This window comes from Vidua macroura, chromosome 16 (assembly GCF_024509145.1).
Source record: "Vidua macroura isolate BioBank_ID:100142 chromosome 16, ASM2450914v1, whole genome shotgun sequence".
Lineage (NCBI taxonomy): Eukaryota > Metazoa > Chordata > Aves > Passeriformes > Viduidae > Vidua > Vidua macroura.
In genome coordinates this window covers 5,482,878-5,501,732 of record NC_071586.1, presented here as the reverse complement: position 1 = coordinate 5,501,732, position 18,855 = coordinate 5,482,878, and the positions used below count along the sequence as shown (strand labels likewise).

The window sequence follows — 18,855 nt, the reverse complement described above, 5'->3', positions numbered from 1 at the left end:
TCCCGGCGGGCCGCGCGCGGGGCGGGGCGGGCGCGGAGAGCCGGCGGGGCCATGGCGGCGGTGAGGGCCGGGGCTGTGGGGCGGGCTGGTCCCCCTTCCCCTCCCTCGCCCCTTGCCCCGTCTCCTTGCCTTTCCCCTTTTCCATCCCTGTCGCCTTCCCGTCCCATCGCGGGCCGCTCGGTGACGGGTCCTTGCACGGATACGTGCCCGCGTGTTGCAGCATGGCGGGGGCAGCGCGGAACTTCCCTTTCTGCCTTTGCTCTGCAGTTCTTCGCCTTCCCAGCGTCTGCTCCCTCCTTCGGCCTCCTCGCGCTCTCCTCCCTTTTACCCTGCTTAGTTCATTTTTCTTTTCTGTTTCCCTAAAACTGCTGTTAAAGTGGTTATTTAACGAGTCGGTGATTTGAGCAGCTTTCCCTGGGATGTTGCTCAGACAGCGAGAGGCAGGGGCTGTGTAAGGGTCGGTCACTGAGCTCACTGATATCAGTTGTGTTAGCAAAGTTTTCCAGGGATGCGAGCACAAAAAACAGTTTCTATCAGGGCACTGGTTTAAGCTTACAGTGACCCGGGGGTTGTGCTTTACTGTCTGTAGGCCCCCGAGGGGCCAACTCTGAGCTCACTGATCGGGTTTTAAAGAGCACTCAAACGATGACCTCTGGGAATCCTACCTTACAGGCTTGGCTCTGCACACTTAGGACTAAAGTCTGCACAACAGCAGCTTTTGGGAGATCTCTACAGAAGGAGCTCTGGACAAGGTCGTGGAGAAGGGAAGCTGCTCGCCTGCCCTGGATTTTTGGTTCGTGGGAGTGTTTGCAGTCACAAACCCAGCGAGTTCATGGTGTCAGTAGTTATCTCCGGAGACCGCGAGAGCTGTCTGTGTGTCTGTCCCACTCAGCCCCTGCCCCAGTGGTCCAGCAGAAGGCTGTGGATGGGAGGACAGAAGAATTCAAACTGGTCTACAGGTTCCCAGGGATAAAATACTGCAGGGTCCTGTCGAGACTGAAGCTGCTGCAGACTGCCACCTCCATGGTCATGCTGCCTCCCATCTACTACCTCTACCTGCAGGACCAGGTGTCTCAGAATATCCTCTTCTATACAACTGGCATTGCTGTCTTTGCTGGGGCAATGCTGTATGGTATGAGCTACTTTTTCAGAAGAATTATTGGATTCATCTACTTAAGTGAAACTGGACAAACTGTCAGAGTGGCCCACTTGACATTTTGGGGAAGGCGTAATGATATTTACTGTCCCATAGAGACAGTGGTGACTTTGGATGAAGTTGGAGATAGCAAGGATGAGCTACTTCACCAGTTCAAACGATATAACAGTACAGATACTTTGTATTTTACAATTAAGTATGGCCAGATTGTAGACAGACAGAAATTTACTCAAATATTTGGAGAATTTGTGTGACACAGCAGCTAATTTCGAATGACTTTACATGTTCCATGTTCATTGTGCTTATTGTTCCACGAGGTTTAAGTAGTTTACCAAACTACACATCCCTGTCCTTTTCCTGTGCAAAGCCTGCTGTAACTGCACCCAGTGTAGAAAGTCACAGTGGTAAGGCACAGCCAACTGGATTAAAGGTCTTGCAGCTTGTGTATGGTGTGAGGAGTGTCTGTTCCATGTAGGATTCAGTAATGTCACAGCATTCCAAGCCTGAAGTGTCCTTGGAATGTGCCATAGGAGGCCAAATTACTGGGGCTGACCCTGACTGTTTCTGTTGGCCTCTTTGGTGGTTATGAAACATGAAAAATCTCTTGAAATGAAATGCAGGAGCTGCCAGAGCACCCTCACTTCGAACTCAGTGTTTGCTTTAGCTAATTTCAGGTTGGCTGGGAAGCCTCTGGAAATTAAAGCTGGTCTGGTACATCCATATGATGGGCACTGCTGAACGTCAGAGAGGGACATGCTCACGTGTTAATGCAGTTGAGGGAACTGTCCAGTGTGGGCTGTCCTGGCCTCAGGAGGGTCCTCCAGGATGGGAGTGGAACTGGGCAAAACAAGGGTGTGGGCTGCAAGAGACACTGGCAGCTGAGCTGGTAGGTTAAAGGCTGGGACAATATTTCAGGAGCCTCTTACAGAAATTGCCATTCTTCCTTGGAATGGGAAAAGCAGCACTTGTCTCCATGAAGGACTGTGGTCTTATTCCATGGTATGATTTCTCTTCCAAAACCTCAGCAGAAATGAGGAATTTAAACCCCAGAAAGAACCAAACATATCACCTATAACATGTAACACATTTTTTGAATTGTCAGAAGCAAGATAACTCCTTACACCCCTCTTGTAGTTCTAGCTTAATTTGAAACTGGCAAATAAACTGACTCACCAATAATCTGGAGTGTTCTTTCCTTATTTTTTCCTCATGTGAAGTGAAACCTCTGTTTCTTGGCAGATCAGCAAAGGATCACTTAAGTAAAATTGCCATTTAAGTGCACAGGGTAACCCTGAATTACTATTTCTCATGTTTAACTTTTCCTAATGGGGTTCTGTGAGTTTCAGTTTTGGCTGGCACTGTGTAGCACCGCAGTATCAGAAGAAATCCAAATGTTCCTTGGTGTAAACACCATGGCAGCAAAATACAGTGGGCTGTACAGGTATACTGCATTTTTTTGAGGTTTATCTTCATCAGAATGTATTTAATATATGCACTAATGGTTCAGTTTAGGCATGTACTGGGTGTAAAATGAAAAGCCTTGGAGAAGTTCAATTATAAATATTTTATTTAAGAATATTGATTACACATGATTGATGTCATTTGTTATGAATCTGTGTACAGTTACTAGTTACACCATGAAGTGTACTTAAGTATTTGTTTAAACATTTATTTGGCACTGTCTACAGTATGCTGTAAACAATATTAACTTTATATACTTCAGCTGCAGTGCTTTCTATGTATTCTCTAATGATTTCATCAACATGTTGTACACAATTATACAGTTACTGAGTGTCAGTAAAAATTATAAAAACACCTAGAGTAGTCATAATAAAAGTGAAGATGTGGTAAGACTTCAAATTACTGGACCTTTGCTTCTGTAAAAGTACAAGACTTGCTAGAGACATTCACTAAAACTACTGCACTGATATGTTGAACAAACTAATTCCCAAAATGCTGTCAAATCCAGTTCTTGGTTTGACTTTCCTTTTGCTGATAATACACTTACGAGGACAGTGATGACAATGGAGTTTTGTTGAACACCAATTTTTACCAGTCCTTCCCCCAGATTTCTACAACCTCTCTTCAAAAACCTGCTCAGCTGGCACCAGAATTCTGCTTTCTGCAGAGGTTTACAGAAATCCCAATGGGTTTAAGCTGGCAGAAGTGACTGTGATTGAGTTCCCCAATACCAGTACTTTAAAATGGGAAAACCACTGAATGATGAACACGTCTCAAAGCAGGTAAGGAACCTTTTCACATTTTGGTAGCTGTATTAAACATGTAAATATTTTAACTTCTCTGTTTCTTATTATGCACTTAAAAATTGTGGTCAGATCCTGAAAGGGCAACCGTAAAAGTCCATTGTGGTCCCTGTTTTTTGGTGCACAACAAAAAGTTAAACTTAGTAAACAAAATCCAGATGCTCACCAAGAAAAATAAAAAGAAAGGCACCAGATCTAGTTCAAGTCAGCCTTCAGCAAACAGTAAAGAGACATCCAAAACAATTCTCTGAAGAAAAACAAAGTAATGAACTGTTGACACATTTTTTGATCCTGTGGCTTTCTAGAAGATCTCTGAAGTATTGATGACTTAGAATATACTATTAGAACAAAAATAGAATTACTTTGCATTATAAATGTGCAGTCAGGACTAGGCCTTCACTGTAGTGTCTCTGATACCAGATAATGGCATTTCTGCTTTAGTTTTACAAAATACCTCAAGTTTTCGTGTAGAAGTTATAATAGATAAATTAATGGCTATTGTGTGTTCTGGGCAAATAGTAAAATTATCTGGAATCATTCTAGACTGCTGGCAGAAGTGGAAGAATGTGCTTTGCATGGTTCTCTAAGCTTTGTCAGATTACATACTTCAGGGTAGAGTTTTCTCTGTACAAGTCTGCTTGTAAGAGAAGTCAAAAGTTTTAAAACCCATCCGTGATGAGGACAAAAGGACAAGGGCTTCAGTGCCACCTGCAGCGCTGTAGGTGTGGCTGGGGGCACCAGTGCCCCGTGAAGCAGTGAGTGCAGGCTGGGCAGAACTGCCCTGATGCAGTTGGTGTGGCAGATGCCTGTACTCGAGGGAATAAAGCTGGAAGTTATTCTGTAAAATACTGTGCTTGGCAGTGGTGGAAAGCAGAGCTCTCCTTGAAACACTGATTTGATTCCAGCTGCCATTAGAGAATGGCACTCTGTGTGGCAGGTGTGTGGCTCTCAGTGTTTGGCCACACTTGCTGCTTCTGGATGCAAATCTACCAGGGTCACCTGTGGAAACAGACTGTTCCAGGTCCTGCTCAGACAGTGCAGAGTCAGGGACATGGCTGTAGGGAGGACTCTGCAGTTAACATGGCCCAGGCCAGAAGAGGGAGGTTCTGGGGATGCACAGTGAGGGACAGCTGCATGTACCTGCTGGTGACCAGTGCCAATGCTCTGCCTGGGGCATGTGTGCATGGAGCAGCTTGCCTTGGGCAGGATTACAGACAGAACACAAACCTCAGTTTATGACTTTACACTTATCTTGTAAGTAGAGAAGACATGAATTAATGCAAACTAATTTCATAATCAGCTGTTCAGTGCAAGGGAACTGCTTTTTACTTGAAGTTTGCTAAGATGTCACTGAAAATGTTCAGGAAGAGGTGTGCGTGGTGGTCCTTGAAGATCAGCGTGGGACGAAAACGGATGGATCTGTCTCCACAGCCTCCCAGGACAACACCTGAAATGAGAACACAATAGGTCCTCTAGTCATTTCCATCTTTGCCAAATAGCCAGAAAAATTCAGGTCTCTCAGTGGGGATACCCTCACTGTGGAGGGCCAACAGAAGCTCCCCAAATCCTGCTAGCCACACCATGATACAGCACATTGTGGTGTGAATGGCCTCAAGCTTCACAGCAGCTTAGAAGAACACTGTGGGTGCCTGGAGCTGTTCTATAAAACACTTGGAGTATTGGGACTAATCCTGACAGCCATGGAAAGAATCCATCCAGCACAGAGCTCAAACACATCTGAGATTTCAGAGCTGCAGTACTCTCCTGCTGAAGTGTCTTGGTGCCACAACAAGACACAGGTGGTTTCTTTGCATTGGTTTTTAAACTAATTTGTTTTTTTTATGATAAAAAGTTAAAATGTCTCAGTGCCTGCAAACCTCTCCCTGCAATGCTTTAAATGCACTTTTTAGCCCAAAATAAATTATTAGAAATGTTTGAATGAGAATCCATATTATTAAGCTGATCTTACCCTGCCTCAAAGCAGAACCTTGGTTTACCATGAAACAAACCACTTGTCTTCTCTCCCTGCTGGCTTAGTTTCCAAGAACAAAGAATGGTATCTTTTACACTATAAAAGTAGTTTCACCACAGTTTAGATGCACCCTGCCTGCTTCTTTCAAGAGATAGGAGTAACAGCAAAAAGCGACAGTAGCAAACACAGGGCCCACACATATAAAGAGAAGGTTAGGTGTGGATCCCAAGGTTCTCCTCTGGATACCTGGGCCTGTCTGCAGCTGTTAACAGTTCTGTGGGAAAAGAGGGATGTCACTGTAGATCTGTGCCCATTTTAGGCACTGGTATTTAACCATTAGGTATTCCTAGGTATAGGAATTATGTATTTATAAAACTCACCATTCTTCTGCCTGTGTTTTCCTGAGTGACATTAACGTTCTTCTAACTTTCCTGTTTCTAAAAGTAAGCCATGTCCATGGGCACCTAAAGTCACTGCAGAGGATTCTGAGCCTGATGTCACAAAAACTCATCCCCTACACAGATATCTTCCAGTAACCTCAGACCTGCAGAGACTGGTAAATGTACACACCATGCAACAGACTGCTCTGAGGTCTCTGACAACAAGTATTTCCAGAAAAGTCTAAATCCAACTTTGTCAACTAAATCCAACTTTTCACTACTGTCCTCTGATACTGAAATACTCATGCACGATATGAAAAGGAAAATGTGAAGCATTACCTCCACATGTAAATGCTACTGTCTGTCACGTGAAGCTCATCCACACACACAGTTTCTTACCTTTGTTTCTGGCTATTGTAATTAACTTGTTTCTAGTTGCATCATTTGGAGTGTCAAACGAACAGAATGTTCCTCTTCCTCTCACTCTGCTGATGAGATGGGGGTAACGAGCCTGCAGAGAGAGGAGAGACAAGCACATGGCAGGTGCTGCAACAGAGGGCACCTGGTGGCAAGGCTGGCTCTGCCAGGTGGAAACCCTGCTGCCTCCTCGCTCCGCTGGAGTGGAGCGTGGCTCACATGGCCTTGTGCTCTGCTCAGCCTGCAGAGCCCCACACAAAGCAGGGAGGGAGAATGAATCTGACCCATGAGCTGGGTCAAGTAAAATATTCTTTGGAATGAGCATAACACACCTTATTTACATCTACAGTGGACTCCAGGAAAAACTGAGCATAAACCATCTGCACTGGGGCTAGAAACCAGCTCATTCTTACCCTGCACTGAGAGCCTTGCCAGTAGTATCTGTGTCACTTATTCTCAATCACAGTCCTCATCTTCTGGAAGAGCAATCTTCTGGATAGGATTAGTTGTATTCTGGCCCTCCAGAGTATGAGATTATAGTATTCTCTGCTATGTGTTAAAGGTGTGGAGAGAGCAGAGACTGTGTTTCTGTGCAAAATGCCTTTGAGAGGTGAGCACCTGCAAGCCTATCTTTAAATGCCTGTCTGTAGAGCTCCACAGTAGAAGCTGTCCCTTAAACAAGGGAGGGAAAGATACAATTTTCTTATTTCAACAACTCAGCAGAATTGGAACAAAATATGGAAGGACCTTCCTTTGAAAAGAACTTTAGGACAAGGAAATACCAACAGCTTATGGTAATAAAGCCTTCTAGCAAAGTAATTTGATCAGCTGCAGTATATATCTTCAGATATTCTGAGGATCACCCTTTATATTGGATTAAGCTATATAAACCCAGCATTTTTAAGTCAGTAAAAGAAAGTTTACTTCAATTCCAAATGGGACACAGTTATTCAGGCCTGTGTTGAAGTTACTATAATGGTCTAGACCCCAGCTCTAGCTCCTCAGCCCAAGTGTTTAAACTGGATGAGGTCAGATCCTACTTCAGCACCAATTTCTCCTTTTTATCCACAGTCCTTCCAGATGTTTACCTGCAAATCCAACAGCCCGGTCAGTAGTGCTTTCCCAGCGTGGGTTGCATTGTTTAGAAGGTCTTCTGTTTTAATAACCTTAATGACTTCAGCAAGCATGAGGTTCTTGGATGGATCTCCAAGCCAGGTGTTAAAAATCCGGTAGGGCTTGGGAAAGAGTGGAAAAAGAGTTGTGGAACATGTTAATAGGCAAATCACTATAAATTAAGAAAAGCAAAGTATCACACTGGCAGTGCAAACATGTGGTATATGAAAAGGCATGCACTAATCTCACCAATCCCCTTTTTTTATATTGTAAAGCTAAATCCCATTGCTGAGCTGAAACACAGGGTGATTACTTCATGTTTCTCATTTAGTGCACTCTGCCTTGCTACTCTGATGTCTCATAGAAACACAGCTACAGCTGACAGAAAATCAGCATCATCTATACAGGTTTTACACCAAGCTTTATGTTCTTCCCCTAAATTTGACTTTTCATTTATTACATCTAAAATGTCATTAGTGCAAAGAAGACATTTTGCTGACAGAATCTGTAATGCTGACACACAAGCTCTGAAATTCCCAAGTTGCCCTACAGAAGAAGATGTCAGTTTGTGGTTTGATTTTGTACTGAAGGTTTATTCCATTAGGCTTAACCCAGTTCTCCTCTCCCCCCCCAACCAGCTTTATGACCTTGGTGACTGACAACAACTGGAATAAAAGTGAAGAGGTGATGACAACTGTTGTGTGAGCACACAGCAAGTTCCTGTAAAACAGCAGCCCCATCCAGCTGAACCTGCACTGCTGGAGTGCACCTTGTCCCTTCCATGGATGTTACAGACACTCCTCAGGGAGTCACCAACTAGCACAGAGTCCAAGTTTCATCAAAAAATCTTACAGCGTTTGGCCTGAACTCCTCTTTGTGGAAAAATCCTCCTGTCATCATCTTCTTACTGAATGTTACCACATCAGCTGGGTCATCCAGGCCCCAGTGCTCGTGTGCCCAGAATTTTCCTGTGCAGCCACCTCCTGTCTGTACCTCGTCCACCAGGAAAGCACAGCCATGCTGCAGAGACACACGTGAGGAGCAGGGAACGTGAGCCCTCCTTCCCAAACCAGAAACACCTCCCTTAGTGAACACATCAACACAAGCCAATCACAGGCTACACCCCTCCTTCTTCTCCCTTCACTGCCCCAACCTCCCCTCCTCAACCCCATCACCAATGCCACTCATGTGTCAGATTTCACAATTAAAAATTCAGCTCTTTTTTCAGGAAGGCACTAGAAACTTGTTTTCTGCCCATACTCATCAAGTACATGTTTTTATACAGTCTTGAGCATTTCTAGAGGGCACCTGAAAACATCTGGGAGGAGCAGAGGTGGCATTTTCAGAGGCCCTGAGGGAAGCAGAGTGTCATTTCTAGGGGCTTTGTTTGTTAGAAATATGAAGTCTCTGCCCCCAGTCAGAGTCAGGCATTATGTGGCACAGAGGCAGTACCAGCAGCATGAGCTGGTCATTTTAGGGGGCGTGAAAAGCTGCCTTTCAGACAACTCTGCTGAAAGAGCTACTTGTGAGCTGGCAATGTGGGGTTTCTATGTGAAGGACTATTTTGTCCAAACTTTGTGACAGGAGAGCAAGCTGTATCATAATTCTGTATTTAAAAGCAATGGGTAAGTACTTTTGGCAGCATCTCTTCAGCACACAAATGTTTTTTTGAGGGTGAAAAAAAGCATGGAGTAAGTATTACTGAGAGTCATAGCTTCTAAATGGGTAACTTTACATTCCAAGTACCAAGACATCTGTCCTTTTCATTGTTTTATTGGAACATCAGCACTGTGGCTGGACTCAAGTTGTGTTTCAGCTTTTTTTTTTTTTGCAATTAAAATCATGTCATTAAAAGTTTATACTTTTCACAACCTGCTTCAGAAGCGGAACCTCTTCAACCAATAAGCATGATCATTTAAAGAACACACCTGCAAAATTCATAGCTAATGAATCAGAGTAATTTCTCTCTCACTTGGAAATTAGAAGATAATTTATTGGACTGAGGAAAGCGTTAGGTGTGAATAAAATGGAAGAGAGCAGGGATTGCTGGTATGTGGTACATAACTACCCTGACTGCTGCTAAGGAGGCCTGTGAAACCCTCCAAGAGCCTGGGGCAGGGCAAAGCCTCTGGAGACACAATGTGTGGGTGCATGTTTTAGCTACCCCTGAGTGCCCAGAGAAATGTTTTATTACCTTTCTGGCAATATCTCGCAGCTTTCTGAAGAAGTCATCTGAAGCATGATTGTCCCCACCCTCTGACTGTATTGGTTCCACAATGATTCCAGCCACAATCTTCTTCTTTTTCCTGTACTTTACAATCAGGTCTTCCACCTGTAAAACAGACACTTGTGCTACATCCTCCTTCCAGAACATTTGCACATTTCCTCCCAGCTAGATGAAATCTCATCAGAACTTCAACTTTGCATGGAAATTCCTGGCTATAAAGGTACCAGGAGGCACAGAGGATTAACAAGTGGTTCCTCCAGCATTCACCACTGCCTTGCTGTTCCTGGATGGGTTTAAATCACACTGTAACTAGCTGCACATTTATCTACAGTGTTGTGAAAGCTCTAGCCAGGTTCAGCTGGCAGTGTGCCAGCACCACTGCAGCTCACTGTGCCACTGCTGTCATTCCACCTAAGTGATATGGAAGGGGATAGATTTTGTGTCAGAAACCAAAACTCTGCTAATGTATTAGAAAAGGTAATCTGGAAAATGCACTTTTTCCAGTCACCCACTTCAGATCTATTAAAATTAATCAGATGAAATAGTTCACAAATCCTGTTGTTGTAAGGGCCTGACAGATAATTCTCATTAACCTCCTAGTGCCAGTTGCTGCAATTAATGGTGTGTTTGTGATTGAAATCCCTCTCACAGCCCTCAGGGCCACAGCCCCTGCAGGCTGTGCAAGGCAATGGTTTCCAAAGGGGGCCAGTAAGCCAAGCACAGACTTGCTAAGAAACCGTTTGGCTTTTTGGTTTGTTTGTTTGCTTTTAAAATAATGGCATCCAGCACTGCACTTCTCCCAGCAAAGCTACCCTGGAGCAGCCCCAGGGAAACCCAGCATTTGCTGTGCTGTGTTCTCTGAAGTGAGGCAGGTTTGGCTAAGTGGACTCGCAGGTCCATCTCTGCACAATCAGAGCTTTGTGCCAGAAGCTGCCATGGAGAAGCTGGAAAGACTGAAATACTCTTAGAGGTTCTCTCTGCAGAGAGGGTTATCCACAGTTATCCACACTGTGCTCTCTCTCAGCCCATGGCCCTTTGGCAAGAGCTGGCAGACGAGTTCACTGTGATACAACCGAGTTCTGAGGGTGAAATTTCACTTTGGTATCACTCATGCAGCCCTGAATTCCCAGTGAGCTGGCAGGGAGACAGGTCTGACTGTAAACAACAGTGAATGCTGGTCCAATCACAGGCTGTTCCAATCCTTGAAAACATTCTTTTAGTGAAAAGCACTAATCCTACCAACACTATTCATTATTTCAAATCAAAAACGACAGAAAGCTGCCAGGGAATTTTTTACCTCCTCTAAACAACGGGCTTCTTCCTGTTGATTCTCTTTCACAAAGTCTTCCAGGGGATACTTTAGCCTTGGAAATGGAGCAATAGGCCAATCCAGTGAGGGAATGTCCAGTTTGTGAATTGCTTTAGAGTGAGTTGTAGCTAAGCAACCTAAGTCCAGAGAGGGAAAAATTAAAATAATACCCATCTAGGATCAATACAAGAAAAAGCCACCAAGAGGTGAAAAATGGCCTGACTGTAGAATTCTCTTAAGTGCTCTATGTTTTTACTGTCTTCTGAAATACTGGATAATTGGATTTAGTCAGGCTTAAATGGATTGCTCTAGATCTTAAGCATCAGTTTCCACATGCACTGTTCCAGAAGGGCAGGAGAACCTCTGTCAGTCTGAACAGGTTACTCAGACAAGGTGGATTTCATCCCTCCAAAGACACAAAGCTCACAGTTACAGCACTCTCAGGTAACATGCTTAGAACAAGGACTGAGCTGATATAAACCAGTGAAAGTGAGTGACAGCATGTTTGTGGAGATTTTACCCCAGGAGTTAGATTTCCATGAGCACAGACAGGAAACTGCAGATTCAGAATGAAAATAACAGCATGTCTGAAAATTCTTCTTCAAAAAACACAAGATCAATTCCTAATGTCACTCAAACATTCCAGTGCTGGTGGGGCTTCCAAGGCAAGCCTTAATGAACCTACAGCTTCTCCACTGGTACTATGTGTGTAAGGACAAGCACAGTGAGCTGAGGGGTGAGGGACAGCTTACCCAGGGTCCTGCCGTGGAAGCCGCCCATGAAGGAGAGCATGGCGTAGTCAGGGCAGCCAGGGGGCTGCAAGCAGAGCACACAGTGGGGTCAGCCAGGGGCAAACATCCCCCCACTGCCCCCTGAGCTCCTCTTCCAGCAGGCACCACAAATTGTTACAGCCTCCCCTTCAGCAAGTGCACTGGTCACCCCAAGCCTGCCCCAGCTCCCAAACCCCGGTGTTTACAGGGCTGAATCCTTGGTGTGGATGCTGTGCCCTGACATCATGCACAGGTGAGCTCAGACCAGGCTGAGCCTTCAGCACAGTCACCCCTTTGAACACAAATTAGGAGCACATGTTTATGGGGTGGCTGTGCCTGCGGGTGGCCTTGGGGCTGTGGGGGCTCAGTGAGGAGAGGCTGGGGCTCCCCTGTGCTGCTCCCCATGCATTCCTGATGACTCCCTGATATTTGTTGGGAGCAGTCTGTATTTCACCATTTCCTAAATGTACAAAGCCCAGATTCCACTTCACATGTAGCAAACCAAACTTTTCCTCCCAATCTTCCCTTCCAAGCCCAAACCAGTGGTACATCTGTAGGTGTGGTAAAGAACAAATGTTACCTGGTTAATCATGCAAGATTCCAGTTCTTCTTTTGTGACATTATTATGGCCCCTCTCCTTGTTCTGCAAAAAACCCAAACAACCCAACATGAGTGTTCCTGTAGTTGTAACCAATGCATTTATGGCTGAACCACAAACCAGGAATGCTGGTATTCAGGACTGGAGTCAAGGAATACCCTGTCTGTGGCTTTCACATACTGACTGCAATCTGCATTTTCTTTATTTCCTTTACTTTGTAACTTCTGAAGTTGTGTCAATATAAAGTAAAAGCTTAGACAAAGAGGTTTTAATAAAGATTTTATACTAGATTGAATATAAACAACTTCATGAGCAAGACAACCTCTAAGCTTCACTTTGTTTTGCAATAACAATTCTGATTATGAGTAAATACTCATTTCTACATCTAAACCTACAAAAATACCTTAATGCTTTACTTACTCTGTACCACATGAATATTGCTTTAAAGGCATTTTCATTAGAGCAGGATCCACAAGACATGGTCATGACCTGTGACAAACCCTTAGGAGCCACCTGTCAGCAAAGACAGAAAATTATTCTTGAAATACTGAACACAAGTATAGTGCAAAGTAATAATAAGAATGATGACAATAATAGTGATCAGTCCAAAGGTATCTCAAACTTACTGATAGCAAAGACTCCTTCAGTTTTTCTGTAAAATTCTCTGGAGGTAAAATCCCTAGGGCAGGTCTGTTGATAAAAGTGCTCTAAAAAGACAATGGAAGAGAAATTGTTAAGTCTTACTATCACAGGGAAAAAATGTTGATATCAAAGCAGTGTCATTTTATTCTAATTATAAATACCAGGCAGAAATCTGTATCAGGGCACAAGTAGTTTTAAGGTAGAGATTACTATTCCTGCCTTAGCATATGTTTTTCTGTCTAATCCTCACTATGTTATTCTTGCAGGACACATTAGGAAAGTGCAGGCACACTGACATTTCCTCTTCAATTTTGCCATTTTAGCTGCTCAATCTTCATTTTCCTTATACACAGGAAATATGCTTTAAAATCTTTATTACTTGCTTTCAGTTTGAGTAGCTGAATTCAGTTAGGATAGCAGCATTTTCATCCTTACTGAGCTTCAAGACAGACCATTTTGGAACACTGGGAAGGTGGAGCCAGGCTCCAGGCTCTTCAATGGAAGATGAGAAGCCATGGGCATGAATCAAAGCATGAGAAGTACTGATTTGGGTATAGGGAAAAGGTTTTGCAGGTAGAGAACAGTGAAGCAGTGAAACAGGCTGCTCTTTTGGAGGTCTTCAAGGTCCCAGATAAAACCCTGAGCACCCTGGTCTCATCTCACAGCCACCCATCTTGGAGCAGGAGGTTGGCCAAGAGACCACCTGAGGTCCTTTCCAACGTCAGTGGTGCTGTGCACCGACCACATCAGGATTCACACCTTTGGGAAAGGTAATTTTGGTGTCAGGGAACAGCAGCCTGCAGCCCACACAGGGGTTTCTAAGGAGCAGCTCTGGAAAAAGCCCCTCAGCCTCCCCAGCGCACTAATGGAGATGAATGTCACATTTATGCAATTAATTTAAATTGTGTCACGGATTAAAATGGATTCATTGCTGCTCTTGGTCTTTGTGGGTAATCTTATTTGATTCATACCATGCTACTCTTTATTTTAAATTAAATTTTCTCAGAGAAGGACAAGCTCAATAAATTTGCCAACTGCTAAGCAGCTTTATTTGCCCTTTTTTTTTGTTTGTTGTTTTTCTTGTTGGACAAGTAATGACTGAAATTAAAGGTTGAGCATTGATAAGTTAAGTCTCAATGGGTCTCCAGAGGGGACACACAGCCTCCCCCAAAACACTCATATTTTCAGTGCAGCTCAAGCTTGCACATTTATCAGCATCCTTCAGTCCTTCTCAACACAAATACTCATTCTGAGACGTGTGAGGCTCAACACAAAACATTATTAAAATGGTTAATTTGAGACAGTACATTTGACCTATGATTTAAATGTGGCTGCAAATATATCAAAGGCTTGCAACACCTAAATGTTTACTATTTGTAAAAATTCCCAGAGGTTTTGGTGTCTTCTTAAACACTACAAAGCTCTTTTCATTTGGTGAGAAGTAAAGCAAGCAGATCCTATTATACATTAAATTGAATCATTAACATTCACTATCAGTCTAAGAAAAACAGAAAGCCCACAACAAGGAGAGAACTTCTTCACATCCTCCATGTTCTAATTCACTTACCAGGTTCTGTGGCTGCTGTAAAAGCTTGATCAGAGAGGGATGGCTGTAACCTAATTAAAAAGAACAAAGAAAGAAAGCAGTTCTTTTTACCTGGTTTCAATGAAGTAATGTAAAGCATAATCTAGAGAATAACCATAACTTCATGCTTGATTGTTTATGTGTAACTTCTATATTTTAAACTAATATTTTTAGTAATAATGGAGGTAATAATTTAGTAATAATTTGAAGTAGGACAAACCTCTGGGCTCTTTGTCCCTCAGCAGCGTGTCTGGGTGCAGGGCACAGCACAGCACTGCTGTTGGGAGCTCTGGCACACCCATTTCCTTACTTTGACAAAGTTTTGCTTGGAAAAAGATGCAACAGTTTATCCTTCTTACTAAGAAACCAAGCTTCAGTTTTAACACAATGAAGGTGCTTAATTTATACCCATTGATAATCTACAGGATAACTTGCTTCTTACAAGCAAAACCAATTTATCTGCTGTTAAGAAAAATAATCTTCAAAGGAGGCCAGAAATTTCATTTAAAGCCTGATCTCTAATGTATGAAATACCAGCATCAGAGATTAACATCATCTTTTAAATTTCCTTGTAGAAACAGTTGGAAACCTCATCTTCCCTACTGCTCAAGAAGTTAGACCATGGTAATTTTGTTACAAAAGCTTATTGTGCTTCTGAATCCCCATTCCAGCAGAATGACAACAGCCCTGATTAATCTGTTTAAGCAATGGAGCATTAGGAGACTGTGGTAACAAAACAATTATAAATTCAGTTTGGAATATTTTAGCTGAAAACAAGAGAATATCCATATTGTTTTAGCAGCATGTCATGCTGATAAATCTGTTACAATTATTATGAAGATAATAATAGTGGCTATTTGGGACACAGAACAACTAAACCTGCATGGCATCTGCTGTCATGGGAAGAGCTGTTGTTCAGCTAGAGGGAATGACACATTGAGAGCTGTGTCCTTGAGAACTGCACCTGTGGCTGCCACTGAGAGCAAATCAAGTGTTTTAGAAATCTCCAAAGCACAGCCACTATTGTTTAGGAAGCTCAAGGATCAACTCTGGTGTTGCCTGTAAGAGCCTGTAATCCTGTTGCTGGTGTTACATACGTGCATGCCATGGTATCAGAGACACCATTCTCTTACATAACACAGATCTCTGTTAGCCCTGATTTACCCTTTTGCACTCACACTCTCTCTCCTGCTCTCTTCACTTCAGGCCAAGGGGTCTGGTCTTCTTCCTAACACTCCCTCGTCCTTGTGCCTCCTCAGAGGGGCCCCAGTGAGGAAGAGAGGATCCTGAAAGCCCAGCTGCTGTGACAGAAGCTGAGCTGGCATGTGGGTTCACAGTCAGGAACTAACACCAGGAAGAAGTAAATGCTTGAATAGCCATTATATAACTGTGGTAGACAAGTCAAACAGCTCCAGGCTGGCATGGCAAACAGGCACTAACTCTTTGCAGTGCCATGACCAGCACAAGGGTTTGCAGTGTTACAAATCTGCTCTCAGAGCTGGCTCTAAGGAAGGGCACCTGCTCCATCACTCTTGCTGGGTGTCTGGATCAGCGTGACAGGAACGTACATGTCCTCCAGGCTCATGAATGTGCCTGTCTGCCAAAGGAAAAACAACTAGAGCCTGCTAAAATAATGAGATGGAGAAAGCCCAAAGAATCCTTTCAACTGAGCAGCAGGCTGCTGTCAATAATACCAAACTACACCTCTCTGCATCTCCCCAAACAAAACAGACCTTCCCAGCACTGAAAAACACATTGTTTCATTTGCTATTCCAGGATGTTTGCTGGCAAACATGTCAATAACATCCTTCTTGCATTTGGCTCCATGGGGTTTCTAACTCTATTAGACAGAATAGATGCAGGATGAAAGGACAGCTGTGCTACAACTACCCATAAAAGTGTGGTAAAAAACTATTTCAATTTTTGTTTTTCAGCAAGAGACAGCCTAGAGCATCTTTGCCTAGAGGTTTTTTATACTTTATTTCTTATCTCTCCACACAGGCACTTATTACTTCTCAACCTCTGCTGATAAATATATTCTAGTGTAACAGATCATTATTAAATCTTGGGGAGTCCTGACAGATTCATGAAAGGTTTTATTGGATTTACTTGCAAAGAGATAAGCACAGATGACTAACAAGAACCTTGTGATCTTGTTTTGCTCTTCCAATCCAGGCCCTACCTCTGTCACCAAGAGGGACATTATTAGTAGCCTGGGCAGCTTCAGCTAATCTTGTCATTCAGTACAACTGAAACACATAAATGAATGTTGTGTGTTAGGCTTAGGTCAGCCTGTAAGTCTGAAATTTGCATTTACTCTTTGCTGCTGCCCATCCCAGAGGCATGATCTGAGAAGGTGCAAGAAGCACTGTACTGTAGTTCCTTTGGGACTGAGGAATGTGCTCCCTAGGATAAAACCCAGCTTCTCCTCAGGAGGGCATTGCCTCTTGAGAAGGAGGAACTACATGGCTTAGGAGGGTCAGTCACAGCACTGGAGTCTTGCCCTAATCACCAGTTTCAATCAACCAGAGAAAGGAAACTGCAGAGCCCCTGTCCATTTCTGCCCATCAAGAAAATATTTCCTCCATAGTACTTCAATATTTTATACACAAAACTGTATTAAAAGAGGTATGCTTGCACCACCCAGCACCAGAAGGTCAGAAAGCCTCAGTGCACTGTCTGTACAGTTTCATTCTTTTGGAGTATGCACTGACTTTCATACTTTGGGGTGTGCATTTGACTACACGACCGAGATTTGTTTCTCCCAATCAATTTCTTGTGTGAAGAATGGGAAGCCATGTAAATGCTCCTCCTTTCCTAGAACCTAAAATCCAAGCTCATTGGCATACAAGCATTGTGCTCCTGTGTCTCACCCCTATTTCCTCATGAGCAGAGGCCCAATTATCTCAGTGCAGCCTGAAAGATACAAAGCAGTGAGAACTTGGGGGAAACAAGCTACAGACATTGCAGGGTTCTGGAATGATTACACTGATTGAGTGCTGAAGGACAGCAACAACACTGGCTGCAAAGAAGGCTGGGATAAGTGAACACCCATCACAGTCACAAGGTCTTAGATGCCAGAAGTTTGGTAACAACCTGAACATCATCATATTGTTTCCTAGGAAAGGAGACCTGTAGGGATGATTTTGAGTCATCACAGTTTCTATACATAGCACAAGATCTACCTTTTAAATTACCCCAGCACTTCTGCTCTTTCTGCTTCTGCAGAAGTGTATTTTTAAGCAGCTGAGAGGAACCATGGATGAGGAGCAAACAAACTGGACTGAACTGAACTCCTTCTGAAACCTGTATGCCTTGCAGTTGGGGCTCACATTTCTGCTTTGCTTCTGCTCAAAAGGCTTCACAAAGCAATCAGCTGACTCTCCCAGGCCCTGTGTCTGCTCCCCCAGACAAATGAGGTGCCACCTTTGCTTTCAGTCAGCACCACAGCTCACTGCTGGGCTTGCTTCATCCTGCTGCAGTCCACATGGCCCACTCCTTTTTTATTTTTCCCCACTTATTTTGAGATAGAAATGTTAACTAAAGCATGTAATTTCATATTATAATGTCCACATTATGCTTATTTATGTTTAAAACAGTAACATACTGTTACAGATCCAAACCAACAAAGACAACCTGAATTGTGGAACTTGCACATTCAAATTGAGATTAATACTAGAGCTTCTTCCTGGCACCACTATGCACTTTAAGAGAGCTTTAGGTAGAGAATTTGTAGTTCCTTCAGCTATCCAAACCCACCACTAGACAGAACACAGCAGTGAGCTGTCCCTGATCACAACAAGGTGCTCATTATGTCACCTCTGTTTTCTAAAATTAATCAACCAACTTCCCTGGTAGTGCCTGAGATAAGAAAATGACAGGTTGAGGACAAAACAAAACATTTTGGTACAACTGCCTCCTACCTATTGGGATGGAAGAAATCTGAGAGTAGAGATCCAACATACGATTGCCATCTACATCTACGAGGTAGTTCCCTCGGCTCTCTTCATAATTGCAAAAGAAGTGCACAGCTTCTGCATTCTTCAAGGAAAAAAAAAACAGTTAGTGCTTTAAAAAGGGGCATAATTAGTGCTTTAAAAGTATGTAGGAAGGTGCAACTAATGGTTGTACAGCAAAATCTGATAAAAATATCTAATGCTAGGAAAAAAAGACACATTATATTCACTGCATGGGAATAACTGTACAGCTATTTTTATAACGACTGTTAAAAGGGCAAGTCTTTACTTCTTCTACAGAAATGAAGCACAGATGTGGATAAATTGCTCATCTTAGGAAGGCAATATGTAATTAGGCTGACATACTTTTAAACTCAAGCCACAATCTACCTTGTTTTCATTGGCCACTCTGTAACAACTCTGCAGTTTTTCTTTAAACACACATAGTTTAAACACATACGTTGAA

The 18,855-nt window shown here is 43.2% G+C and overlaps 2 protein-coding genes across 4 annotated transcripts in view; one reads left to right on the top strand and one right to left on the bottom strand.

The window, feature by feature from the left end:
* Positions 1-40: 40 nt before the first annotated feature.
* On the top strand, positions 41-1,599 carry TMEM186 (transmembrane protein 186). Its single transcript, XM_053992198.1, has 2 exons — positions 41-60; positions 673-1,599. Exons 1-2 carry the CDS (start codon positions 52-54, stop codon positions 1,408-1,410), a joined length of 747 nt encoding a protein of 248 aa, XP_053848173.1. The 5' UTR covers positions 41-51; the 3' UTR covers positions 1,411-1,599.
* A 1,106-nt stretch (positions 1,600-2,705) lies between these two features.
* The window catches only part of ABAT (4-aminobutyrate aminotransferase), a 49,738-nt gene continuing 33,588 nt past the window's right edge, over positions 2,706-18,855 (bottom strand). For all 3 annotated transcript variants that reach the window (XM_053992196.1, XM_053992197.1, XM_053992195.1), the window contains exons 5-16: positions 18,357-18,474; positions 14,416-14,465; positions 12,833-12,913; positions 12,627-12,719; positions 12,189-12,251; positions 11,591-11,654; positions 10,827-10,975; positions 9,497-9,634; positions 8,155-8,322; positions 7,278-7,424; positions 6,172-6,283; positions 2,706-4,867 (exon numbers count right to left, since the gene is read on the bottom strand). In XM_053992196.1, coding sequence (XP_053848171.1) covers positions 4,746-4,867; positions 6,172-6,283; positions 7,278-7,424; positions 8,155-8,322; positions 9,497-9,634; positions 10,827-10,975; positions 11,591-11,654; positions 12,189-12,251; positions 12,627-12,719; positions 12,833-12,913; positions 14,416-14,465; positions 18,357-18,474 — 1,305 coding nt within the window. In that variant the 3' untranslated portion in view covers positions 2,706-4,745. The remainder of the gene's footprint in view (positions 4,868-6,171; positions 6,284-7,277; positions 7,425-8,154; positions 8,323-9,496; positions 9,635-10,826; positions 10,976-11,590; positions 11,655-12,188; positions 12,252-12,626; positions 12,720-12,832; positions 12,914-14,415; positions 14,466-18,356; positions 18,475-18,855) is intronic.